At 36.9% G+C, this 27,865-nt stretch overlaps 3 protein-coding genes and 1 pseudogene across 5 annotated transcripts; 2 read left to right on the top strand and 2 right to left on the bottom strand.

The window, feature by feature from the left end:
* The window catches only part of LOC122004244, a 61,532-nt pseudogene extending 57,468 nt beyond the window's left edge, over positions 1-4,064 (top strand).
* An 843-nt stretch (positions 4,065-4,907) lies between these two features.
* LOC122004243 (PITH domain-containing protein At3g04780-like) lies at positions 4,908-17,283 on the bottom strand. Its single transcript, XM_042559163.1, has 9 exons — positions 17,192-17,283; positions 16,388-16,523; positions 16,213-16,299; positions 15,982-16,105; positions 15,366-15,414; positions 15,209-15,263; positions 15,029-15,075; positions 14,854-14,931; positions 4,908-5,129 (listed from the first exon to the last, which is right to left on the bottom strand). Exons 1-9 carry the CDS (start codon positions 17,281-17,283, stop codon positions 5,081-5,083), a joined length of 717 nt encoding a protein of 238 aa, XP_042415097.1. The 3' UTR covers positions 4,908-5,080.
* On the top strand, positions 10,746-12,883 carry LOC122005528. Its single transcript, XM_042560588.1, has 2 exons — positions 10,746-12,336; positions 12,429-12,883. The coding sequence occupies exon 1, from the start codon at positions 10,778-10,780 to the stop codon at positions 12,008-12,010; it is 1,233 nt and encodes a 410-aa protein (XP_042416522.1). The 5' UTR covers positions 10,746-10,777; the 3' UTR covers positions 12,011-12,336; positions 12,429-12,883.
* Positions 17,284-17,382: 99 nt separating the features above from the next.
* LOC122005527 (serine/threonine-protein kinase Nek2-like) lies at positions 17,383-23,867 on the bottom strand. 3 transcript variants are annotated; one of them, XM_042560587.1, is made up of 16 exons: positions 23,605-23,867; positions 23,347-23,502; positions 23,071-23,243; positions 22,875-22,941; positions 22,287-22,352; positions 21,410-21,456; positions 21,276-21,321; positions 21,082-21,162; positions 20,939-20,981; positions 20,786-20,835; positions 20,618-20,699; positions 20,487-20,536; positions 19,363-19,436; positions 19,225-19,276; positions 18,681-19,118; positions 17,383-18,205 (listed from the first exon to the last, which is right to left on the bottom strand). In XM_042560587.1, exons 3-16 carry the CDS (start codon positions 23,181-23,183, stop codon positions 17,627-17,629), a joined length of 1,788 nt encoding a protein of 595 aa, XP_042416521.1. In that variant the 5' UTR covers positions 23,184-23,243; positions 23,347-23,502; positions 23,605-23,867; the 3' UTR covers positions 17,383-17,626. The 3 variants fall into 3 exon arrangements, with proteins under 3 accessions (XP_042416521.1, XP_042416519.1, XP_042416520.1); XM_042560585.1 differs by lacking the exon at positions 23,347-23,502 and having other exon boundaries at positions 23,503-23,867; XM_042560586.1 differs by lacking the exon at positions 23,347-23,502 and having other exon boundaries at positions 23,605-23,866.
* Between the last annotated feature and the right edge of the window lie 3,998 nt (positions 23,868-27,865).

Here is a 27,865-nt window from a genome sequence, read left to right as displayed (position 1 = left end):
TTATAATAAATAATGAACATTCAATATAATTTTTTATGTCAAGAACAAGTTAAAAAAATACTACTCTCAATATAATTTTCAAATTGATATTTGAGGATATAGATGTATTAAGGAAACTTAGACGAGTATATTGGTCTTGATTTGGAGTGATTCATAATTCTCTATGTCCATCAACCAATTTAGTCTGAAAGTGATTGATGAACCTAGAGAACTTTGAATCACTCCAAACCCAAACTTTTGTATTCGTCTGTCTCCTTAATACATTTATGTCCTCAAACATTAATTTGGCACACTATATTGCAAGTAATGATTTTTTCAACTCGTTTCCAATCGATTGGTGGAATGCTACATGCCCCCAAAATCATTCTAAATCGATTAGTAAATCTGTCAATCGATTGGGAACGGTAAGACGGGTAAAAGGAAAAATAACTACATTGAATTTTGTTATTTTCAAACTTAGGTGCGTAATTTAAATATTCCGGAACTTCATCTACCTGGTTCGATAAATTGCTAGAAAAAACATCTTTTATGATTATAAAAATATTAAGTGGCATTTTAATTTGGTTATCGCAAGGAAAGTTTTTTTTTTTATTATTTAATGTGTTCGTCTCTGATTTTAAAGACCCACCCATCGAAGTTTGAATCGTTATTCCATAACCGTCACGTCTTCTTAAGAAGACCTAACCACTGGTTCTGTCAACTACTTCTTCCTCTAAATTGATTGATCTCCCTCCTCTAGACCAGTGCTCCGAAACCCTAGCATTAGATCCCCAACCTTTTCTTCGTCCCTCACCATAACCATGAGTGAATTCAATCCCACTCTTGGAATCTGCGAAGAGATGCAGCCCCAGCATGCGAAAGGCTCGGATTTGGAGGTCGGCAGGCTACGTGCACTCTCCTCTAACATGACCCAAGAGCCGGGAGCTCCGATAGGTCTTCATCAAGAAGGTTTACTTTATTCTCACCCTCCAATTGGCGTTGACTGTTGAAATCAATAGGTAGATGAAAGAAATACTATAAAACTTTTTGATAATCTTATTACTAAAGTCAATAGACTTATTTATACAAATTGTCCAACATAATAATGGAAAGATTAAATAAGGCATACAATCATAATAATTATAAACATAGTAATATAATAGACTTGGAAATATTATTTTTCCGATTTAATTCATGTCGATCTTGATTGTGTGTCAAATATAATAAATCTCAATTGATTGAAATCAATTAAAGATTATTTCCATTATTATCATTACTGACGACGACTGTCGCCATCATGGTTATCTTGGTTAAACTCGTCTCCCATATCTTCGTCTCCTCTGGTGCTGGTTTGGCCCGTTTGGGGATCTACATCTTTCTCTCGATCCTTCCTTTGATCTGTAGGGTAATTTTCCGTCTTCTTTCCTTTTCCTCAAATCTTTCTTGGTTATCGATTCATGTTCCATTTTATTGTTTGTCTCTTCTATGTGCTGCAGTTTTGTGCCCTTTATATTACACAATCTATCAGAGATATTTGAGGAATTAGCTGAAATGAAAGTACAACTTCAACTTATTTGTGAGAGTAGCCTGAGCGAATAATCTCAACTGCCAAGCAGGATGCTGCTTGGGATAACTCGGTTGTCTTGTATAGCTAACCACTGAGTCTGAATACAAAGTGGTCGAGTCTGAGTGCTAAGAAACTAGTGGTCGAGTGGCAGAGCGGTCTGGTCGAGGCCTGCTTTCTAATAGTTCCCTTAAAACATATTTGTCCTCTTCCGGCTATGCTTCGAGATTATGATTGGGGCGTCCATTCTCCAAGATACAACAGTAAAACCACGGATACAACCAAGCACTAGTTGTTCGCGACGAACTGAGAAAGTACCCGATTGCTATCACGGGCAAACCACTAAGTGAAAAATGCACAGCGGAGAAAAAGTTTGAGGTACGAAGGTGGATAGAGATTCTTTCGCTTTAGCATTTTGTGTCCCGTATGCTCAAGATCACAGTCTATCTTTATATAGGAGCACAACCAAGGATAATGATAGTCGTTGGCCATTAATTGTCAACTGTTACCTTCTTGAGCAGCAAGTAAAAAGAATTCATGTGGAAAAATATTAGTTGTTCCATTTGGACAAATTTTATCCCGATCGATCTGACATGCACCTAGATTTGCACCCCCTACGCATCTACACGTGAGAAAATTTCTCCTCATATATTTATTCACATCATACATATATGTGAGTCAATATAAATCAATTAATATATCTTGAAATTCTCAGACTGAAGTCTCATTTATAATGAAGTATTTTTTCTTTTCATCTCTTTTTCATATGTGAGTCTAATTCACATGTATTCAACACTTTGTAGATATACCAAGAACGGCATTTCAATTTTCTTCTTCTTGGGCTGTTTACGGTGTCAACCAGCTTCGCCGTCGGGATGACTCGCGCATCCACAAATGGTATCTTCTTGTCTCTTTGCCCTATTGCAAGAAATTAATATATGACTATCTCATGGATTAAAATATACGATTTAGGCATTTTTAATATTATTTTGTGGGAAATGGAAAGTTCTGCATAACATTGCGGTCTTGGCATCATTAATAGTTCTTTAAACTGGAACTTCTTCTATGAGGGGAAGGAAAGTAAGTAACAAAATAAAGGTCGAAACTACTTCGTGATCATGGTATTTTCATTGTTCCATATGCAAGGATGATTTTTCTTAAACTTGTTATTAGATAATTGAGATCAATGTCTACATTTTCAGAAGAAAAAATAGGATGGGAAGGCCTTCTTATATTCTTTGGACTACTATTAATTAAATGGCTAAATTCGACAGGAAGGATGTTTCTTCTTCTCTAACTGCATCTATTCACTTACAGTTGGAGGTGAAATCTCATAATTAAATTTTGTTTGAGGAGATTGTTAAAACTGCTTATTTAGAGATGTTTGCACCCCGAGTTGCTTTGTTTATGAGCAAAGTTCCTTTGAAAGAAAAAAAAAATGTTGGTATAACTTGCTGGACAGTGGGAAAGCGACCATTTATTTTGATTGGAATTTGTCTTTCTCTTTCTTAAGATTTTATTGGTTAAATATTAGCCTTGTTTTCATGAGAAAATTCTGGACTGTTATTTTAATAAATCTCAGCACATCTGCAATACTGAATTAGTAGTTAATCCTCTTTCATGCACCCTTGAGTATGCATATATTGTACTTCAGGGTGTAGAGTACATCATGAACATATGATATCTTTGATGTAATGATAAAAAATCGATTTTTAGAAAATGATGACCTATGATTTATTCCATCGTACATCTAATATCTATGTATCTGTATTTACCTAAGTTAGCGGATCTATCATTAAGTATGCATATATTGCTTTGTGAATAGTAGTTAGAAGGAAATACTGAGAGGAATATTAGAAATCAACTTCGTTGATACTTACTCTATTTTCCCTTGTCTAGCTTTCTATAATCCATCATGCAGCATGAATTTAGAAAAAAACAACAACAAAAGAATCAAATGTTAGTACTTTAGTTTATAAGAATATAGAACTTGATGAGCTTTTTTTGCATTCCTCATTCAATTAGAAGACTTGATATTAGACTGAGCCATATACTCTTTCAAACAGGAAAAGTCATTTTGGAAGCTGCTATTCTCACAGCAGTAGTGGTGCTTAGTCTCACTCTGTACACATTCTGGGCTGCAAGGAGGGGCCACGACTTGAACTTTCTTGGTCCATTTCTGTTTGCTGCTCTCTGGGTAGTGCTGGTTTTTGCTCTCATCCAGGTCATCCATGCTATCTTGCTTTTTTAGCTCTTCCATTTAGCTGAATGAATAAAACTTCAAAGACTTATGATGCATCGTGGTTTTATCCAGACTCTATTTCCACTTGGGAAATTGTCCACGATGATATACGGCGGACCGGCAGCAATGGTATTCTCTGACTACATTGTATACGACACTAACAATCTAATCAAACGCTATAGCTATGATCAATATATCTGGGCAGCTATTTCGTTGTATCTGGACATCCTCAATTTATTCCTCTCGTTACTCACTTTGTTCAGGGCTGCTGATAGTTGAAAGTATAGTTCATCAAACAAGTGATATATAGTAACTTGATACATTTTCTCTCAGTTTGATTTTCTTTTTTTTTTTCTTTTTTTTTTAACCTTGATACACGCGTACAATGTCAAGTTCAAGTACCTTGGATAATTTATATTTCTATCTTGGAAACCAGGTCATCTAAAAGTAGTTGTTGGCTCTCGCACTGCTGGTCTGTCAATTATACAACTGAGCACTTTCCCTCCGGAAATTGGGGTATTATTTCTTAATTTCAAATAGTGAAAATATGTAAAAATCGACTGTTTTTTCACTTTGTTTAATAAAAGTAAAAAAACAACAACAGAGAATAAACAAAATTACTAACAAAATAGAATCTTAATGCAATCTCACATCCATCCTGCGTGATGTGAGATATAATGTCCTCTCAAGATCATCTAGTCTAGTGACTAACTCATGAAATAATATTGTCATGATATCTGAGATTTGTATCTCAACATAATCAAGTTAAATATTTTACTAATGCGTCAATCACTATTTCAAAAATTAATAATTATATATAATTTATCTTCTCTATGTTAATCCAGAAATGAATTGACAGAAATATTGAGACAAACAGTAATATCATATGAGATAGAATAGCCCAGCTCACATGTCACTGTCACGCGTGCACCAACTTCATTCTCTGCCTAACATGACATTCTCACGAGCTAAAGCGACGTCCTAACAAGAAAGCCACAGCTGCCTTAACGAATTATCGCATCCAAAGATAATGGATGCGTAGATAACATCCAAAGAAAGGGAACTATCGCATCTCTCATCTCTCGACTTGTGCACCGTGGCAACAAATTTCCACCACATGACTGATAAAATCATCTCAGATCATCACTATGGAACACCAAATCAAATGCAAGGATAAAAAGAACATTCTGCAGGAGTTACATGGTAGAAACTAGTTCAATTTGATGATTTTCCTGTTTGAAAAAAAGTAATGTTCATCTTTTGCATCTCATCGGATGGTGGTGTAAATCTTTAAATCAATGATCTTCTATCTTTTTTAAGTCTTTCATATTGGTTGTATCCACCCTGCAAACACCACGCCAACAAAAAAACAGATCAGTCTCTGCCATAAAACATGGAATTTCTTTGCCCAAAAAAAAACTTGTGCACTGTAAAATTGGACTCTAGACCTGCGTGATCTGGCAAAGACATACTGTAGAGATGTGGTGATCTCAAAACTTTATACAGACCAAGAAGATGATAAATTATTATACCGATACCAAATAGAATTTAAGCATATCCAAAAATGATGTGCAGTATGTCAGCTAGAATTGACAGTGAAGCTTGAGCTTGTTAGTTAAATGTTTTGCTGGGGCTCTCAATCAATAAGCCATCAAATATGACCTAGAGCCTCTAGGTCAACATAAAATGTTAAGCAATATGGTCGCGAAAAGTATGCTTAATTACGATGCCAAGGTTACAAGTACTACTAAACTATAAATCTGTAATGTGATCTTAATCTAAAAACAAAATGTGAATTGTAATCAACACTATAGACCGACAAAGTTGGTAAAGATTAGCACATTAAATTTACGATTTTTGTAGAATGAGAAGTTATTTAAGGGATCTAGTGGCTAGTACATAAACAAACTGAAATAATTGAGTCTTTAAATTGTTAACAATAGTTTCAATATTGCTGAATATATGATTTGAAACCTTGTGTCATGCTAGATGGCATGGTTGAAATGTACAGTTCAGATAAATTTCTTCTATGTCGCTCGTACTGAACATGCTAATGATTAGCATACTACGCCATCAGCCAACAAGCTTTGACACTTATCAACATGTATCAAGATTGAGTTCATGCAATATTTATTATTTTTTTAGCTTGTGTCCCCATAATGAAAGAGGAATTGAATGTCTCAACACATTTTAGAGAAATGATACGCTGAGTGAATCCGGAGCACGAAATGCTCAGGGAATGACTCAGCACTTCCTACGTGGAAAAAAAAAAAAGAAATAAAAAAATCAATACGGAGCAAACAGGCAAGCTTTTGCCCTAAATCCCGCGGCTTCTCTTTCCCCTCCACCTGCGACGCGATTTTCGGCTCGACTTCTCCCTTCTCCTCCTCCTCCACCCACGACGACGGCCAGCTACTCCACGCTGGAAGCTCCTCGAAGCTTCTCAAAGCCAAGCATCTCCACGCGGCGAAGCTCCAAGCTTCTCCACGCTGTGAAGCCCTAAATCTCCTCCACGCGACGAAGCTCCAAGCTCCTCCATGTTGTGAAGCTCCTCGAAGCTTCTCCTCCACGCGACGAAGCTCCAAGCTCCTCCACGCTGTGAAGCTCCTCGAAGCTTCTCGAAGCCCTAAATCTCCTCCACGCGGCGAAGCTCCAAGCTCCTCCACGCTGTGAAGCTCCTCCGCTAGTGAAGCTCCACCACCAAACATCCACCAGAGAAGCTACTCCTGGCAGTATCTCGCTCTTCCTCTTGCCCTTTCCATTCTGGTAACTCACAGTATCTACTCCTGGCAGTATCTTGTGTTTTAGTTAAATGTATAGGAAGCTCATAAACTTTCTTGTCTATTTTTGATGAACCAACATGGATGGATAGACATAGCAGAATTTATTACCTTTAAGATTTCTTCCTATGCAAAGAGTTTCCAATGTATAGGAAGTGGATTCACTCACTGTATCTTCTCTTGTATTTTAGTTAAATTTCATGATTCATTATCCTGCTTAAAGGGGTACCTTGATTGATGCTTTGTTGTTTCTTGACAAATCTGACATCAATAATGCGTGTTGTTTATTCCTTGCTATTTTGTAAGTTATGTGTATTCATAACAGCAAAAGAAACATATTGAATTATTTATTTATGTATGTTCCTTGTTATGTTCTCATTTCAGTTTTTTTTCCTAATGATGTTCTTAAACATTTATTTGTGCTATTATTTATTTATGTTTGCCAATAACTATTTAGTTTGAATTTAGGTTGTAAAATTGTTATGGAGCAAGAACTATTAATTGAGGGTGATGTGCAAGTGTTGGGTGATTCGTCAAGCTCAAATACACTTGATACTCCACAAGTTGGGATGTATTTTTCATCTGAAGAAGAAGTCCGTGCTTTTTACAAATCATATGCCCAAGGTCTTGGTTTTGGTATTTCAAAGTTGGGTTCCAAAAAAGGAGATGATGGCCAGATAAAGTATTTTTCATTCGGATGCTCTAAAAATGGTAAGACCGTTCCTAAAGTGAAAAATTCCTTTTATCCTAGAGCTTGTAGCAAAACGGATTGCAAAGCAAAGATTAATATTACAGTTCAGAATGATGAATTATGTGTCATTACTAGTATTCAACTAGAACATAATCATGCATTAAGTCCAAGGAAGTCAAGACATTTCAGATGCAATAAAGTGTTAGATTCCCAAACTAAGAGGAAATTAGAGTTGAATGATCAAGCAGGAATAACTTTGAGTAAAAATTTTCAATCATTTGTTGTTGAAGCTGGTGGTTATGAAAATTTATCATTTGATGAGAGAAAGTGTAGAAATTATGTGGCTGAAGCACGAAGATTAAGGCTTGGGAATGGTGATGCAGAAGCCTTGAATAATTACTTTTGTCGTATGCAAAGTAGAAATTCAAATTTCTTTTATGTAATTGATGTAGATGAAGATTCTCGCATCAGAAATATATTTTGGGCTGATGCAAGATGTAGGGTTGCATGTGATTCTTTTTCTGATGTTGTTACATTTGATACCACATATCTTACCGCTCCGTTTGTTGGAGTAAATCATCATGGTGAATCCATATTACTTGGTTGTGGTTTGATATCTAAAGAAAATTCAGAAACTTTCATTTGGTTATTTAAATCATGGTTGGCATGCATGAGAGGAAGAGCTCCACGAGCTATTATTACGGATCAATGCAAAGCCATGGAAATTGCAATTCTTGAGGTATTTCCAGACTCTCATCATCGTTTATGTCTTTGGCATATTATGAAAAAACTTCCAGCTAAGTTTAGTAGTCATGCCAACTATAAGTTGATAAAGAGAAACTTGAAGAATATTGTTTATAATTCTTTGACAACTACAGAATGTGATAGCAACAGGACAAAATTTATCAAAGAATTTAACTTGGAGAAAAATGATTGGTTGAATTCTTTATATGAAATTCGTCATAAGTGGATGCCTGTGTATGTGAAAGATAAATTTTGGGCAGGAATGTCGACAAGTCAAAGAAGTGAAAGTATGAATGCTTTTTTTGATGATTATGTTCATTCAAAAACAACTTTGAAGCAGTTTGTTGAACAATATGACAATGCTTTGAAAAGCAAGATTGAAAAGGAAGATAATTCTGATTTTGCTTCTTTTAATTCAATAATTCCGGTCATCAGTGGCAATCCAATTGAAAAGCAGTTTCAAAGTGTTTACACTAACAAGATATTTAAGTTGTTTCAAAATGAACTACGAGGTTTGATGTTTTGTAATACTTCATTTGTGAAGGAAGAAGGATCAACATTGTTTTTTGAGGTGATGGAAACTGTATATGGAAAAGATGGAACAACTCCAAAAGAGATTTCCTTTTGGGTACAATATAGTGAGTTACAATGTCAGATGAAGTGTTTGTGTCGTCTCTTTGAGTTTCGTGGAATTGTTTGTAGACATTTGATGTCTGTTCTGGTAAAAAGAAAAGTCACTACAGTTCCAGAACATTATATTTTAGAACGATGGCGTAAAGACATTAAACGTGGATATCAAGGAATCACTAATATTTATGATGATTCTTGTCAGCATGCAGAAGAAAGACGAAGATATAATAATCTTCAACCATTGTTACAGGAAGTGGGACAACTTGGGTCAAAAAATGATGAGAGGTGCTTTGTTTTAATAGGGATATTAAAAGAAGCAAAAAAAAGATTTATGGATACCAACATTGGTGATTCATTGGATGGTGATCATGATAGCAACATAATACATGAGGAATCAAGAAATGAGAGCAAAAAGTTTCATAGTCCACTGAAAGTAAGGTCTCGTGGGCGTCCACCGACAAAAAGAAAACAATAAAAAATTGAGCAAATTGAGAAAAGGGCAAAGGCAAAGTCTCAAAAAAAGGTTTGGTTTGTATATTTGGATATAATTGTTACTTTGGTGTTATGTTATGTTGCTAATTTGTATAAGTACATTTGTCTACAGGGTTCTACAATTGATAGAAAGCAAGATGAGTTATCAAACATTGAACAAATTGATAAATTTTCAGGTTTGCTTGTAGATTCTTCATTTATTGTATTTTCAGTTTTTTTGTTAAATCTAAGTGATGATTTTGTTCTTATAGAGAGTCAGAGATTGTGTAGATTGGATAAAGAACTGCTGGTTCCTAATGATATTATTCAGGTATCCTTATTGCTTCTTTCACTTTAATGTTTGACATATTACCATCGTAGCCCTTCTATTACCGGTAACTATCATGTAACTTCATTCTTTGTATCAAAATTTGTATTTTCTATGTAACATTTGGTTTGGAAAGAAAATGGTCTAAGTGTGTGGACATATGTGCAGACAATGGAGAGAACAAGGTCTTTTGAGAAACCTATTGATTTGTTACAAATGCATGCTGATTTGTTCAAGGTATCTTCTCTTATCCAGGAAGATACAAATTTTGGAAAAGATTTTTTTCACAATCCTTGGCTTGATGGTAGATGCTCATGATTCTCTGTTTGTTCCAGGAAGGCGAGAGTGCAAAGATGAATTTTGAGATTAATGATTATCCAGGATATGGAGATGAAGTATTTCATGAAGGCAAGAGTTAAAATAATGCTACCAGAATGTAATAGAAGATTGTAATGCAATTGAACTTTTAAATTTTGTGTATTACTTGAATTGTTGTCTTATTACTGAACTTCAAACACTTTGATTTTCTTATGGGCTATGTTGCACGGACACCTGCAGGTTTTTTTTTTTCAAGTATCGGACACGGACACGACACGGATACGGACACGACACGCAAATGCGCGTGTCGGATACGGCAAAATCCGTGTCATTGCCTTTTTTAGAGTTTGACCAGCCGGATACGGTTAGGATACGGCTAGGACACGGATGGGACACGTTTTCGAATATATTTGGGCTCAAATGTAAAAAACCTAAAAATTATAAGGCTCAAATTGAAAAATAATAAATTTATAAGGATTGATTAATAAATTAATTAAAATGAATTTACATAACAAAACCCTAAATTCCTCCCGATTATTTCCTCCCGACTCTCGCCGCTGCAAACCTTCGCCGCTGCTCTGCTCTCGCCGCTTCTCTTCTCGCCTCGCTTCGCCTGCTCTGCTCGCCTCGCCAGAGTCGCCATTATTCTGCTCACCTCGCCACTGATCTGCTCGCATCTGCTCGCCGTGCTCGCATTTGCTCGCCTCGTCACTACTCGCTGCCGCCCTCTATTTTCTGGCAAGTTTCCCTTTCTATTTTTTCTTCTGAAATCACGGTTCTGAACTTGTTTTTTTGTTTTTTCGCTTTTCTTTCATCTGAAAAAAAGGAACTACCGAACTGCACATCCATGAGACCTTTCTCATAGCAGTTTTAACACTGCACATTGTAGTTGCACTGCACATTTTGGTTAGGGCTTCCTGTACAGTGTGCAAATAGTGCAATGGTCCATAGAACAACACTTTTTTAATTTGTTGGAAACTGGAAAATCTATTGATCAATATGTTTATGTTATTTCTCCAGCCTATTTGCTATGGAAAGTTTTCAAAATGAGAGTGGACAGGAGGATATTGATGATTATTCTCCTCTGTGGAAATTTGTAACCAAGGTGGAAAAGGGAGTTGGAGGAGGAAATGTCACTTGGTCATGCAATATATGTACTAAAGTGTGCAAAGGATCATATTCGAGGGTGAAAGCACATCTGTTAAAACAAAAAGGGGCTGGAATTGCTGGTTGTACAGCTGTTACAATGGATCAAATGAAGCGCATGCAACAACTTGTGGATGATGCAGAATTGAGAAAGAAGAATTCTAAACCGAAAGAAGTTTCGTTGCCTTCGTCATCTGTATCATCAAACATGGCTTCAAAATCATCATTTAGTGGTCCTGGTCCTTTGCAAAATGATGATCCAACTCTAACAAAGAAGAGGAAAGGACAACTTGGCCCTCTTGAAAAAGCTTTTAACTTGAATGCTAGAGATGAGCTCCACTCTGAAATTGCAAGGCTCTTTTACACTGGGGGATTATCTTTCAATATTGTTAGGAATCCTCATTATGTTCGTGCTTTCAGTTTGGCTACTCAACGAACGATTCCGGGTTATCTTCCACCTGGATACAATTTATTGAGAACTTCACTTCTTCAAAAAGAAAAAGCTCATATTGAAAAGTTGTTGGAGCCAACAAAAACTGCTTGGAAACAAAAGGGGGTTAGTATTTGTAGTGATGGGTGGTCGGATGTGCAAAGAAGACCGCTAATTAATATCATAGCCGTGTGTGAAAGTGGTCCTATGTTTTTGAAGGCTATAAATTGTGAAGGCCAGTACAAGGATAAAATTTTCATCTCTAAGTTGCTCATTAATGTTATAAATGAAGTGGGACATCAGAATGTTGTCCAAGTAGTCACCGATAATGCTCCTGTTTGCAAAGCTGGGTTACTCGTTGAGGCAAAGTATCCACACATATTTTGGACTCCTTGTGTTGTGCACACATTGAATCTTGCTTTGAAGAATATTTGTGCACCAACTGACTCTCTACAAAACAAAGAAGTCTTTGATGAGTGCAAGTGGATAGCAGAAGTAGCAAATGATGCTTCAATGATCAAGAATTTTATCCTGAATCACAATATGAGACTATCGATGTTCAACGATAACTCAAACTTGAAGATGCTATCACTTGCAGATACTCGATTTGCTTCCACGATCATTATGCTTAAAAGGTTCAGACAAATCAAGAAATGTCTTGAAAACATGGTGATTAGTGAAAGATAGGATGTGTACAAGGAGGAGGATGTAGTGAAGGCTAGAGTAGTGAAATACAAGATATTGGATGATCAATTTTGGGAAAAGATTGATTATATACTTGCTTTCACAAGTCCGATTTATGAGATGCTAAGGAAAGCAGACACTGATCAACCTTATCTTCATTTAGTCTATGAGTGGTGGGATGAAATGATAGAGAAAATGAGAGTTGCTATCTCAAAGGGGGCTCATAGTGAAGATTCAAAGTTTTATGAGGTTGTTCATAATATTCTGGTAGAGCGATGGAATAAAAGCAATACACCTCTACATTGTTTGGCGCATTCTTTGAATCCAAGGTAAAGCTCTAAAAAATTTTAACTTTCTAAGTTTTAGCAAATTAGAAATATTAGTTTGTGAATGATGTTAAACTATCAATCTTTTTATATAGGTATTATAGCCATGAGTGGCTCCAAGAATCTCCTAATCGTCTTCCTCCTCATAGGGACATCGAAGTTTCAAGGGAAAGGAAAAAGTGCATTGAAAGATATTACTCCAATTCATCCGAACGAAGAAGTGTCAATGAGGAGTTTGCCTCTTTTTCAGCTGCCATTGATGATTTTTCTGATAATGATGCAATGCGTGATCGAGGTTTAATGTCTCCAACTAAGTGGTGGGTTATCCATGGTGCTTCTACACCAACTCTTCAAAGTTTAGCTTTAAAGCTACTTGGACAACCATCTTCTTCTTCTTGTTGTGAGAGAAATTGGAGCACCTACAGTTTCATACACTCATTGAAGAGGAACAAGATAATACCACAAAGAGCGGAAGATTTGGTGTATGTTCACTATAATCTTCGTCTTTTATCTAGGAGGAGTCCACATTATAATGAAGGAGAAAGTAAGATGTGGGATGTTGGAGCAGATGGATTTGATTCTATGGACATGGAGGGTGCTTTTATCCTTGAAATTGCCAATTTATCCCTTGATGAACCTGAGTTGGAGTCAGTCTTGTTTACTGACGAAGGTGGTGTTGGTGATGATACAGATATGGATGTTTGATTTTGTTACTTGTTTAAGATGGATTTGGTGTTTTATATTTTGTTATGTTTACTTTTTGTTTGTAATGGATATTATGATTGATGTAATGTGGTTTCTATTGTAGGATTTTTAATTTTTTTATATTATATATATATATATATATATAATATTTATATATTTTAATAATCGCCGTATCTTAGCCGTATCGTGTCTTATATTTTCAAAAAATTTCGTATCGCCGTATCCGTGTCGTGTCCGATACGATACCCGTACCCGTATCCATGCTACACAGCTTATGGGGATTTTGTCTTAGTTATTTTGTATCTTCAGAGTTGGACTGTTGTTGGTCACCCTCCCTTGAAGTAATTGTAGAAGTTATATTGTGTTATTGCTCTGCCACATATAATTCTCATATATTGCTCGGTAATTGTAGAAGTTATATTGTTTGGCTTGATCGTGAATCTCCTCAATGGAGTTTTTGCTCTTCAATGGAGTTTTTGCTCTAGATCAGGAAGGCTTTAGGGTTTAGGGCTGGGAAGCTCTAAATCCACATGAGTATTGGATCGGTCTGCTGACCGATCCAGTGATACTGTGGTTATCTGATCGGTCTGGTGACCGATCAGTAACCAAACAGTAGATTTCTGTGGGTTATCTGATCGGTCTGGTGACCGGTCAGTAACCAAACAGTAGTCCACTGTAAGTTATCTGATCGGTCTGTAGACCGATCAGATAGCGATGGGATTCAGAGAACAATAGGGGGATCGGTCTGTGGACCGATCCACCTATAGGCTGATCGGTCTACTGACCGATCAGGCTTAGAAACCAACGTGAGTTGGGGATCGGTCTGGGGACCGATCAGCCTAGGGCCTGATCGGTCCCATGACCGATCAGAGACCTTGAGGACCGATCAGGGTGGAGCCTGATCGGTCCAGGCCTAGTGTTCTCCATATTGATTTTTTTTATTTCTTTTTTTTTCCACGTAGGAAGTGCTGAGTCATTCCCTGAGCATTTCGTGCTCCAGATTCACTCAGCGTATCATTTCTCCACATTTTACCATATGTTGAGTCATGTCAACTATCAATATGGTATTAATATAATAATATTTAATTCAATCAATATCCAATTGCTAATCCTAAAAAAATACTATGTTTAAGGTAATAAAGGAGTAAAATTCATCTAAATTTACCACATCGTGCTTTGATGTGTACCAAACCATATTGAATATATTGTAGTCAGGGACCAAAACTCGGCAATGAGTGATTTTGTTGTTAGATATGTTGTTACTAAAGTAGTTGTACACCAGATTCTTATCTAGACAAACCTAATATTGCATACATATGTAATTTAGGTTTTGGATTTTGACCTATTCTTTTCTTTATAATTAACACTTGGTATAGCATCCATTAAAAACACTAAATGATGGTCTCAAGTTCAGATGAAAAAAAGCTGAGGATTGAGTTAGGTTGCCAGCGAACATCAAGCAGAGACAAATATTCTATATGAATAGATACATCAAATTATAGCACCCGTTAATCTTGTGGTCATTTGGGCACTACAGTCATAGCACATGGCTTTTTTTTTTCATAATTTATAATAGCAATAGAAAACCTGTCTGTCTGAGTGAGTGTATACTCAAAAGATATCTGTTTATTCACTTATGTCTTTCTCAAAAAATAAATCATGGAAGACAATGTAGGTTTCCATCAGCAAAAGATCTGATTGATTAGAGATTGATGCAGTTTAATTATTCAATTAAAGTTTCTACTATGTCAATAATTGAACCAAAAGTTAGGTAATTTAGGGGAAAAAATTGTACAATATGACATGTACACTCACGTTGTTCCATAAAGTGAAATCTTCTGAAGTTTTGTGACATCGCCACCACCTTGGTTGTCCTCGATAAAAATTGTTAAGCTGGTGAAATATTGTGCAAATTAGTAACATAAAGACATTTACTTGCACATTTGAAGAATGTTGTAGTTAATAAAAAAAAATTATATATTGCATTTACCTGCAAACATTTTGAAACTTGACGTACTTCAATGTAACAGGCTTCCCCTGAAATTTCAACATATGAAGCATAACTATTAACCGTATGTACAGGAAAAGCAATATAGCTGCAAAATCTTAACAGATTAACACAAAAGAATTTACAGCACAGAGACACAACAAGAAAGAATATGTGCTTCACCTTAAGATTGTCAGCTGATATATTGAAGGAGTCACTTGGTGGATCATTAACATTACTGCAATATTATAAATTGTTAACCAAATAATGCAGGATTATAGGAAAATTCCTAATGATCTGCTAATCTTGATAACAAGGATATATCAGTTACACAAAGTACCTGAAGCCCATGTGTTCTTTGTTTGCAAAGAGTTTTACTGTCCTAGGACCTGATGAAGTGATGATTAAGAGAAGAGTTTGGGCATGTCAAAAAGTTCAAGAGAGGAAAAAACAACTAAAAGAAATCCAACATTTATAGCAACGTGAGACCATGTTTAACTTCTCGTGCATTAAAATTGTGACACTTGGATAACATATATGAAACATATGGTGGCATGCTTTTTGAAGAAAAAAAATGGACTGCACCATTATCTATAATAAGGTTAAATAATCATACAGATGTTTTGTCATTTAATACGTTAAGTAATTTAAAAAGGATACCTAGATTAGCAGATTAGGACACAAACAGTGACACAGACATTGAAAGAAGTTTCAAGACGCTTGTATAAAATACACTTAGAATGAATCTTGCCGCAGTACAAAGTATGTCAAGATAAGTTTCACTGAACAGGTCAGGTAGAATGCTTATTCACAATCTTACAGTGTGCAACTTGTAAGCATCTTTTAGTTTCGTATTGACATAATCTTCAGATGAACAACGAGTTGGAATCAGGAGTTGTCTGAGTAGCAACAGATGGCATTCTAAAAGGAAGACAAAAAACAAAAAGGTATAGCACCTTCCTCTTCCGGGCCAGTGATTACAGCCGAGTGCAGCTTAACCACTTGGGTGAAAGGAATGTAAATCAAAAGCTGTTCATCAGCGTCACTCTCCAGATGCAAACCATCATCATCCCTATAACCCTAATTTTGACAGAGAAGCAAAATAAATAAAAATCATTCATTCGACGGAAACTATGGCCTCGTTTATGCTGCGACTACGAAAAATATCTGCCACACACGACGATCACCTGCTTCAAAGCGTTGGCAATCGGATTTTTCCCTATCTGATTGAGGCACTCGACGCCGCTCCAATCGACGAAATCAACGAGATCCACCTTTAACAATAATGGGGAAAGAAACATAGGAGAGGGGGGAGTTTAAGATAATGAACCAGGAGAAGAATTAGGGTTCTGAGAGAGTTACCTGTCCCCGTGGAATCACTGACGAAGACATCGCCGAGAAGGAAGAAAGAAGAAAGGTATCGAACAGAATAGAAGACGAGGAGGAGCAGGGGGCGAAAAAAAATAGGGCATATTTGCCTTCCGAAATTACCCAACTGCTCTCAGTATTATTAAAATTCAAAATAACGTTTTATTAAAAATATATATCTCTCGGTATTTTCCCTAAATCCACTTCTATTTTTCGATTCATTTTATTTTAACTATAACTGCTCTAAAAGGAATGTCACTTATGAATTAAAAAGATTCGCGGATCACTATAATTTTTTTTGTTTATTGAATAAAATCTCGAATTAGTATATCAGCAATAGAACAAATTTCTCATAAAAAAAATTTAAATGAATTAAGATAGCGAACATCTAATCAGGTATAAATTTGAGCAGCATTGTATTTAAATATATAGATACAGGATCAGCTACGATCAAATTCAAGTATGTCGAATAATGTTCAAAAAGTTAAAGGCTGTTATTGTCAGTTTCTGTTATCAACAAATCGAGCTCTATAAATTTTGTGGTTGTGTAAGTTTATGAAATAATCTACTATTTTCTACTCTCATTTTCTGTTTTTTTTTCATTTACATTTCCAAAACTATGATCTATAGTACCCACTGACGTAAAGCAACAGTAAAATACTTGGATTAAAAATAATATGATAAAAAATTTGAATCCAAAATGAGACTGATACTCTGAAAATCGACTTCTAATGTATATAAATTGCTCTAAATTTAGCCGATAGATAATTCAAGAGATGATGAAATATAAAAACAAACATCTCGATAGTCCTGTAAGTATGCAGTGATAAAACATCCACCTGCCTACCTGGTGAATTTGCTGCCACATCTCCATTTGATATCAACAGCATGTCACCGAGAAAGAAAGAGATTATGCATTATCCTGAACTAATTCAAGAAATTTCACATCCATGAAGTTTCTCCAAGCATTTGCACAGGAAAATTTCACATTCTGGCAAGAAAATGATATATAGAGAGGAAGGGGTGCTAAAACAGCTAGAAATAGTATTCAAATTGTCAGAAGGTAGTACATGCAGGTTTAAGAAACATTATCTACTCAACACTAGTTCTAAACATACTCATACTAAACCATCAGCCTATCAAGCTATTTGATATTACAGAACTGGAACAAAATCACCTGAGACCTAGCATCAAAACTTCAGTTAGACGAGCACATTCAGTTGGATTTCTATGTTACATTGCAGTTTCTTTGAAGCTCTTGGTCAGCCATATTGCCGTTTCCCTTGGAGAGACTTTCCCTGGACCGAACGGCTTCAGCAAGACACCCAACTCATCGTACCTCTCCTGTTGCAACAGCTGAGCACTGAATTCAAGCAATCCCTCCAGTGCTTCCGCCCTTTGCTGGTACGATGAAGGGTCAAACCTCCGCTGCCTTGATTCTGATGATCCACGGCTAGAAGCATCTGCTGCAACTGTTGGATTTTGATCTGAAGAATCACTTCCATTGTCGCCTTCAGTTCGGTAAATTTGGATAGTGCATTTGTCCTTTGTGATAGAACGGTCTCCATAATGTGGGGTCGCTGAGGAGGAGCCATGAGCTGATAATTTGGGTATTGGTAGCAAGGGATCTTCAAATGAAGCTAATGGAAATTCTGCAATTCTATCTATTCGAGGGGAGTTGACTGAGACATCAGGGGAGTCAACATGGTGGAGAACACCAAAAATGGATTTAGAAGTTTCAAAAGTAGGCAAAGGAAGGGATGCCCTTCGAGAAGCTTGACTAATTCTATCAGCATGAGTTTGTGATCCAAGCTGCATTAAGAATCCAAATATTAGTCATGAGTGATGATCTTGTGCACCAAGAATTATAGTGGCATCGATGCACAGAGATTTTGGATAAATAACATCTTCTATGTAATTCAAAGCATTTGGACTAGCTTATGGTGAACTTTAAATAGGCACAATATATAAAAATCAATTTCATAGGCAACATGATAATATGGAATCTTTTGTTTAACAGAATAGCAACCACAATGCCGTTGCTTTACATATCCCAAAATGAAATCTTAATGCTTGTGATTCAGAGATGATCATCTCAGAAAACAAAATGATTGTGCTTATTGGGAAATGCAATCCAGCAAAACGATGTAAAAGTTGGTGTCTATTGATAAAATCAAGCAGAAAAGGATATGAATATTCTATATTTTAAACATCCAAATCAAGATCTAATAAGTAGATCCTTATTATGTTAAATATAAGAAACACAAAAGCAGTGTGATGGCCATACCGACTCGCGTCTTGATTTGGCGTGCAATGATTTTGAGGGTTCCATCCATGTACTAGGAGACATGAATGTTTTAAATGTTTCTTTGGGGCTCTTCAAAGTACCTGAGTGCTCACTGGTTGTTTTGTCACTACCCATCTCCCCGACTTGACTGCTGCCAAGTGAAAGATTCTTTATCTTCTGGTTTTGACAATTTGGAAAATCTTTAATAGTCCGAGTTGAACTTATAGCCATGAGTTTCAAGATCCTCTCATTGCCTAAAGACTTTCTTTTTTCCTTATCCGTGCAAATAAGATCATCTTCATCATCTTGAAATCTGATTTTCCTTACGGGATTATATGGAGCTTGGTTAATAGGAAGCATATTCCTTGAAAGATTGCATTTTAGGTTGACTTGAAGCACATAAGGTTGAAGATGTGGATGTTTTAGCAATTCTGCAGCCTGTTGATTTATACTCATCTAATGGACTATGAAAAGAATTACAAAATAAAATATAGAATTAAAGAGGAACATCCAAATTTTGCTCTTTTTTTGTCAAAATACATACACTTGGCCTGTATTCAGGACTTTTTCTGAGCATGCTTCTGATAAGTCCCCTACTGCACACAATAACCAAGAAATGTCATCATAAATTGGATTAGTTAATGTGTCTAGCTAACCAAATAAGAGAGGAGCTGATGCTCACAATGCACCAGAATATGAACTTGGTAGAGGAGCCACTATGGACTTGCTGATTTTGTTTATCAAAGCCTGCATATCCTACTTGAACAAAAATGACAAGACATGAAACAAATTTACATGTTATTGTCAGTAGAATTGGAGGGTCAGTTTTATAACATTTAAAAAATAAAGAATTGCAAACTGAATTCCTTCATTTTAGTTCTGTTAAATGTTAACCACATCCTAATATCATCAAGGCCCAAGATACAAAGAAACATTTTGCAAAGAAGAATTGTAATCCTGTTTAAATATTACACATTGCAATACAGCATACAAGATCTTTCGGTATCAAGGCATATGATAATCATCAACAAGGATATTCCTTAGCAGCAATCTAATGAATAATGAAATCTACTAAAAGATGTTCATAAATCTATCCAAAATGAGACATCTAATCAAGCAACTGTTTGGAGTTAAAAAAATATCCGGATACGGAATAGGGACATAAGAGCATACAAACTTGAATTTCAAATCTGTTTCTTCTGCAATAATGGCACTAAATTTTCATTTCATGTTATGTAAAGTTAAGCATCCACCAAGGTTAAACTAACACAAATGCAGGATTGTGACCATAATAAGAGCAAAACCAAGAAAGAGACCAAGATTTTAAAAGTTACAATCTCCTCTTCCCTACTTGGCTACTTGGACTCTTCTTTTTCTTTGTGGTAACAGGAAGCTCATGTGTGTGATCATATAATGGAATTATCAATACATTAAAAACTAATGGTAGTGAAAGGCAGCATTTACAGAAATGATAAAGACTGGCAATCATGATATCATGTAAAAAATGGTACAATAGACACAAGTCAGATCATACTGAGAAATAAAAAATAAAATAAATTGGCAATCTGACTACAGAGTCCTAGCCCTCTGAGTAAATTCCAACCATACAAATCTAGGTGATATAATCCCAAATTTAAAACTCTGTTAAAAGAGCTAAACCGGTTTATTCAGTGATAGACAAAAACAAATAATCAATGAACAATTGTAAATAATAGAGAAGGTCTTTTGTCCTAAAACTGAATTCAAATACTAACTACCTATAAACCCAATGAAAAAGCAATAGAATTGTAGATTGTTAAAACTCACAAAAGCTTTGAATGCGGGCTTGAGAGCAGTCATCTCATAGATACAGCAACCTAAAAAAGGAACTTGAATTCATAGGAAATACAAGAAATCTGCTAATTATAACACAGTAAGAAAAGCAAAAGGAACTTTACCTAGAGACCAAATATCAGACTTGGAACCATAAGGAATATCAGCTAGAAGTTCAGGGCACATATAACTAGGTGTTCCTACAACCTGCATCAGGACCCAAAGCCTCTCGACAATAAAGAATATGAAAAATATTTTAAGATTCTTTCTTAACAATCATCTTTAAAACTTACAGAGCAAGCCAAATCATCTGAAGATAAAATTTTAGCAAGCCCAAAATCACCTGTTGATAACTCAATTGAGAATATCATGTCAGCTACATCCTGTTGATGACCATAAAATTTTATACAAAACTGAAAATTTTGACACAAAATGGAAGAACGTACCTAGCCGTATGTTTTGATCCTTTGTAAGGAATATATTTGAACACTATAATCCAGTAGAAAGAGACAGTTATTAAGCATAGAACTTACCATCAATTTGACCAAATACATAGGTGATATTTAGTTACCATGATAATGCAACTTACTTTTACATCACGGTGTAGAATATGATTGTTGTGCAAGTAATCAAGAGCCATAAGGAGTTGGACAAGCCATTTACACAGCTTCTGTTTGAGTACAGCAGAATAAATTGAAGATGATAAAGGAGAAAATGAAAAAATGAGAACAAATAATGAAAAGATATGCTAGAATACTATATATGGTTACTAAGATCAATTACCTCCTCAGGAAAAAGATGTCCACTGGCCTTCTTTATGGCTTCAGCCCTGTAACATCAAAAGATATAATATACATATCTAAATCTCAGCGTAAATGAATCTATAGGTCCTAGATTACACTTCAAACAAAACTTACATATCACCTCCCTCACAATAGCCTATAACAATACATACATAACAACCCTGAAAGAAAACCAATACAGATTCATTATGAGATAGCAAACCACATAGCTAGTTAGTCGGCAAATGATGTATCCAGAAATTAATACAGGGAGCATAACAACAATAGTTCACAGAAAACAGCATGTGCACAAATTGAAAGTTGGAAAAAGTTGTATACAAAATTCAAATCAATAACAAAAAATTTGGTGATGAAAAATCCAGTAGGATTCTTTTGAAATGTTCACAGCTTTCCCACCTTAAAATCAAAAGGAACACAAGTATATGCAAATTGAGAAACCATTATCTCCTAATTCAAATGAAAAGCAACAAGAATTTAAATTCCAGGGAATCAAGTTTAGAGATCTTCATTGGGTGAATAGTATCCTTGGCGCGCAGCACTGAGTTTGTTATTGACGTATAACATACAAAGTTTTGTAAACAACAGAATCTGTAAATCCTAATCATCTCAGACATGTGAACCCTTTCCTAATCCTATCTGGAGCTACTGTATGGGAATAAAACCAAAGAAGCCATTGTGGTTTTGCCACGCCAATTTCCTTCTCTTCTAAGCTAGACAACTGTCAGAAGCAAATGTCATACTGCTTGGTCAGAAATAAGAAAAATCATATGAAGAATTAAATCTTCACAGAAGGAAGAGCATATCAATACAGAAAAAGACGATCACATCAAAAGAGATGTCACACCATAGATATATTATACATCGTCGTCAAAGAGTAACAGAAAATAAACTAGGAAATCGTGCAGTCATAAAACATCCATTTACAATCTACATGCTGAAACAGAAAAGAAACTTATCATAATAAATCAAGGGGAAGTAAACTTTTGGAAACCTTTTCAACCCAGGAATCTTTATAATCCACAATAAATGGGCTTCTTACTTTTGAAATTAGCTCCATCTGCAATAGTGGCAAAGATAAACAAAATGAATAAATAGCACGGAAACACTATCCATAACACATGCTATTACGAGCATATGAACAAGATGGCTATTGACTTTTTATTCTATATAGGTGAGGTAGCAAGCAAATGAAGCCACCATAAAGAACAAATTTTAACTTGAGATAGCTATCATTTGAGTATCCACATTCAGTTATCAAATGACAGTCAACATTTAAACCTGGCATACCCACGAGTTCCAGAAAAATTATTTTAAAGGCATACCACAAGATCTGAAGAAAACAAATGTCGTGTACAGCATCATAATGAATGAAGAAGGCTCAAACTTGAAGATATCAATTATCTATGGGGTTAGGGGTCTAATAATTTCTAAATAGTGATCCAGTTTCAATGCAATAGCCATCACAATTCTAAATGAGTCATCAAAGGAAAATAGTCTGATAGTATGCAAATTTTGCTGAAGATTAGGATACAGGCTCAGCCATGAATATGCTCAACATGAGCCAAGTAAAAGTGCTCACTTCCAGATGAGCTGACCGACGGGACCTGTTGGTTTGGCGTGCCAAGCGTATCTTTTTCAAGACATACCTGTAGTATAAATGGAAAGACTGAGATAGAACTCAAGAAATGAGTCAGACAAGAGAAAGGAAGAGAATGATATGGAGATAGAGCAAGCAAAGAACTACAACAGCAGAAAAGATAGATCGCAGCCCTCACCTCTTGTTCTCGACCTTATGCTTCACCAGTAGAGCTGACCCAAATGCACCTTTCCCTATCTGCTCCAAAACCTCATACTGCTCCATTTCACAACCAATCTTCACCCAGGTCATCTATATTAACACGACGCTTTTCTCCTAAGATGCGGTGAAATCAAACCTTTCCTTACCAAACTGCAACCAAACATTCCAAGAAACCCTATGTTATAGACTCATACATCATAAACGAATTTAATGTGCTAACGAGAACCAATAAAAGCAGAGATCAAAAACCGACCCGAATGTGGGATTCTTAGCAAATCGAGAAGGGTAACAGAAAGGGAAAAAAGCCTCCCACACAAAATGTGCAACGGAAGGACACATATCAAAGCTCTAACAAGCATTTCTACCAACGATTAGCAAAGAACGTGGAGCACGGAAGGAACGTTGTTACCTGCATTGTTCGTGGCGGATCGAGTTGGATCTCAGTCAAGAACAAGCATTCATCACTGAAACCCTCGAAAGAAACAGATAGAAGTAGAAGTTCTCACACTACCTTGTGCTTCGTCAGTACCATCTTCTCCTCCGCCTCCTCGTCGCCATTTGAGGCCCGCTTCACTACGCGCAGTACAAGAACGGAAGGGGGGAGAGAGAGAGAGAGAGAGGCGGCAAAGTGAGATGAGAGCAGGAGACCGTACCCAGATTTCAAAGTCTCGCCTTTTCTTCTTCTCCTACCCTTTCTTTTCTGCTTTGCCTTCATTTTTATTTATTTATTTCTCTCTCTTCTCTCTTCTCTCTTCTCTCTTCTCTCTTCCGACACGGAGAGAGCAGTGGTAAGAGCTCTGCTTCGCGTCCAGGTATAAGTCACGACTCGGAGAGGATGACGTGGCGCGTTTCCACCAAAGGGAGGACCGGCGGAACGCTAGAATCTTTACCTAAGTCGTAACTTAAATCGTGTCACTAGTCACGAGCGCGCCGAAACAGGAAAATACAACATCTAGTTCAACACGCCCTGTATCTTAATCCACCAATCAAATTTCGCGGAAAGGTCTACGACTGCCGGGCCCCATACTAGATGTGCACGTTGCTGACTCCTATTGGTTCTCTTACTGCGCAGCACCAAGGTCCCCGCCTGGAGATCCAGTCACCGTCAAAGGGCACTGGTCATTTAGCTCCCTCGCTCACTTCTTCCACTTAGTTTACTGCTGCTTCAGTTTGTTATGTAATTAATGTCTCTTTATTATATGCAATTCTTGAGATCCGGTCATGAAACAGTGAACTCGGAGTTCGAGCAGCTCAAATTAGTGTTCTTGGTCAAACAGGTTGTGGTTTAGAGTGCATTCTCAGTGCTTTAAGTTCTCTTTTTAGTTCTATGACCATACTTCTACACACACTAGCATTTCAGATAAATTACGATATTTAGTGCCACAGGATCCTAAATCCCCGTGGCAGTAATGACTTCATCTCCGAAGCATACATGAAGAGCAGTAAATCGTTGTTTCTTCTTCGTTTACTTTCACTTAAAAAACGAGAACAGAGCAGAGCAGAGCGCAGAGCAGCAATGTCTGCTAAAGGAGGAACCTGCTCTCGCCCAAAGGCTGAAGCGCCATTTCCACATCCATTGACAACTCCTCCATGACTGCCAGAGAATCTGCTAACGTCCAGCGGCAGAACATAAGCAAGTGCTCGGTGCTCCGGCTTTAAGGCCGGTAACTTCTCCACTCTTTTACTTTTCTGGCTCACTTCTTTTTACAGTGTTTTACTGGCCCAGCGCCCTAGAAAAGCTATGATGGATGGATAGGGGCGGTGATCTTTTGACCTGGTGCAGGGAGCGAAGCGTAAGTGCTTCTTCCGTGACTGCCCCGCTGAATCAGACTGTTTTTATTTAGTTCCCCACTCGTGGCAGAGCGAGGACTGAGCGAGGAGGGAATCTTCCGGGGCTAGTGGTCCGGTGCCATCTCTTGTTACTCTGTTTTGCCCTCATCTTGCAGTGCATCTCCAGCTTTTGAACAACAGCTACAGAACAAATGAACGTCTTTAATAAGAAAATGAAGCCACCACTTTAATGAAACGTCTTTGTCCATTTCTGTCGACCATGCATCCTATGCTACAATGTTGAAAGACTCGGTGACGCAAGTAAATGTTGTGGTTTAACTTCACACTGTCGATGATGCAGACTGCAACAGTAGACGTGTGATGGACAGATACCGGAGAACCCTAGTGAATTAGGCCTCTGTATACCTTCTAGTTAGATTCTTTAGCCCCAGCAGACTTCTTAATCAAAACTAATGGTGTATCTCTCTGTTTCCTGCTCTTCACAAAATTAGATGGTCTCCCAAATAGCCACGATCCGATGGCTTGAAAGATAACACATATTAGGGATTGATTGGCTTTACCATGGTCATTTCAACGCTCAAATCAATTACTAGTAATAAGGATGTAGAATTTGTGGGATGCAAAATTAGAAGAAGAGGAAGAAGAACTAAAAACAATGAGAAGTTCGTGCAAGAAGAAATTTATACCTATGATCTATCCTCTTCATGTTTATATAATTGTCAGAAAAATATTTCTACATCAGATATCACGTGCTCCTCCATTCTCCTCGTATGAGTTAGTAAAGAAATTAGATCTGACAATTATTAGTTATCTCTCCATTGATCAAGTGGCACATATTCGGACAAAGGTAATCAGGGTATCAAATTCGAAAGTCGTTAACTACTTCATTCGTTAAGTACCATGTATTCATAGGAAAGCTATTACGGAATCAGATCTGACATTCACTATGAACTCCATTCAAAAGGCATCATGTACCTCTCGACAAATGATCAGGAAATCAAAGCCCGATGCCCAGTAAAATTTGATATCCAAGCACTAAAGTCAGGTGTTCGGTAGAAGCTAATATTTGAGCCTTAAGGTAGGTGCTTGATGGAAATTGTTATATGAGCACTAAAGCAAAATACTCAATGGAAGGCATTATATGAGTACCGAGACAGGTGCTCGATAGAAGTTATTATCTGAGCACTGAGGTAAGTGCTCCGTATAAGTCATTATCTGAGAACTAAGATAGGGGCTCAGTAGAAACTGTCACTGAGATATGTGCTCGATAGAAGTCATTATCTAAGAGTTAAGATAAGTGCTCAAGAGAAACTGAGCATTGAAACATGTCTCAGTGGAAATCTTTATTCAATTGAAGAAAAAAAATGATTATACTTATTTCATACGTTCTTTATAGTCTCTCCCCAGATTATGTGAAGAGAGATCAATCATAGAGTCAACTTATAGATAACCGCAAAGTGGCTAGCTAGAGGATGGGAGAAATTTTTTCCACCCGAGAGTATGTGCCCGTCGGGAATTTATCATTTGTCTCATTATAATAAATTTGTCATTCTCTAACCAACTGAGCACCTCTGTGAAGACGAAAGATTTTATCTGAGCACACAAGCAAAGTGCTCGAGAAATAATCAGGTACCATCAAAAACCATAAAAGTTCCTGTAATCCTCGTTTGTGCCCTTAGCCACAGTGAACAAGGAACACATTGTCTACAGTAAAACCATAAAAACTCTAGTAATCTACGTTTGTGTCCTTAGCCACAATAAACAAGGAACACATTGTCTACAATTTCCTAAGCTTGAGTAGTTCAACTCAAGCCATGCATATGGTATGTGATTCCGTATGAAAACTGAGTAGATGGGCAACCGGTGAGATGGTAGGAGTGTTCACAGGAAAGACTTCGACCTAGAATCTATGGACCTTGAGGTAGAAGTTGCAGACCTACGTACACTACAGACAGAGCTAACGGAAACGTTAGAGTGAGAACCAGGGAGAGGGTCTCTAGCGTAGGCACTCCAACACTCAAGTCAGAATAGTAGCCAAGCAAAAATGGAGAAGAAGATAAACAGTGGAACAATATTATGGATGCATGTGCACGTGTATGCGTGCAGATGCTTATGCGAATACGTGAGCGTACCTAGCCAACAGAGAGGATCCTCTTTTTATATCACCTCTTATAACCTTCGTAATAATGAGGCGACAGAGAATTGTAAGTACCCCGTGATGATCTTGATGTGATCAACTAAGCCAAGTTAGGTCATGTTGTTATTTTGATGTCCTGTGTCTAAGTGTGCAGGAATTTAGGAGCACAGGAAGTCGAGCAAAAGACCCAGATAGCAAGAAGGACAACACGGAAGAGAGCCGACGAGGCTCGGTGCCTCCGAGGGATGAGGTATTGCGAGAGAGTATGTAAGCATACGAGAAAGAGACGCGCGACGTTTTCGAGGGACGAGAAGTTGGAGCGGAAGGTTGCTTGCGAAGGTCGAAAAATGGGTTCAATTGAGTCCTATTCCGGATGATTGAAATCACCCAATCGAGCGAAGCTAGAGTCAGAGCCTGGACCAAAAAGTCAACACAAAGGTTGACTTTAGTCCGAGCGCTCGGACCAGGAATTTTATCAAAACTTGGCGTGGTATGATCCGTTACGAAGAGAATAAAATTCTATCCACGTCCAAGCGCTTGGAACCCTTCCAGGTGCCCTGATTAGAGCTATAAATACAACCCTAATCCCAGTAACTTAAAATATCACTTGTAAAACGACTTCTATTCTTGTTCTACTACTTTTGTAAGCTATCAACAGTGTAAAGAGGATACTCCACCTAAAGGAGATTTGAGTGAACTTCATTTGTCTAGGATTAGCAATTCTCTTGTCTCTACTTTTTAATTTATGCATTTACGTTTTGTTACTATATTAGTGTGTTCTTAATTTAGTTTGATACGTTGAGAAAGGTTGATTTTGATTTTCAAGGCAATTCACCTCCTCTTG

The sequence above is a fragment of the Zingiber officinale genome, chromosome 7B (genome assembly GCF_018446385.1).
Source record: "Zingiber officinale cultivar Zhangliang chromosome 7B, Zo_v1.1, whole genome shotgun sequence".
NCBI lineage: Eukaryota > Viridiplantae > Streptophyta > Magnoliopsida > Zingiberales > Zingiberaceae > Zingiber > Zingiber officinale.
The sequence above is the reverse complement of the archived record's forward strand: the minus strand, read 5'-3'. Positions and strand labels throughout refer to the sequence as shown.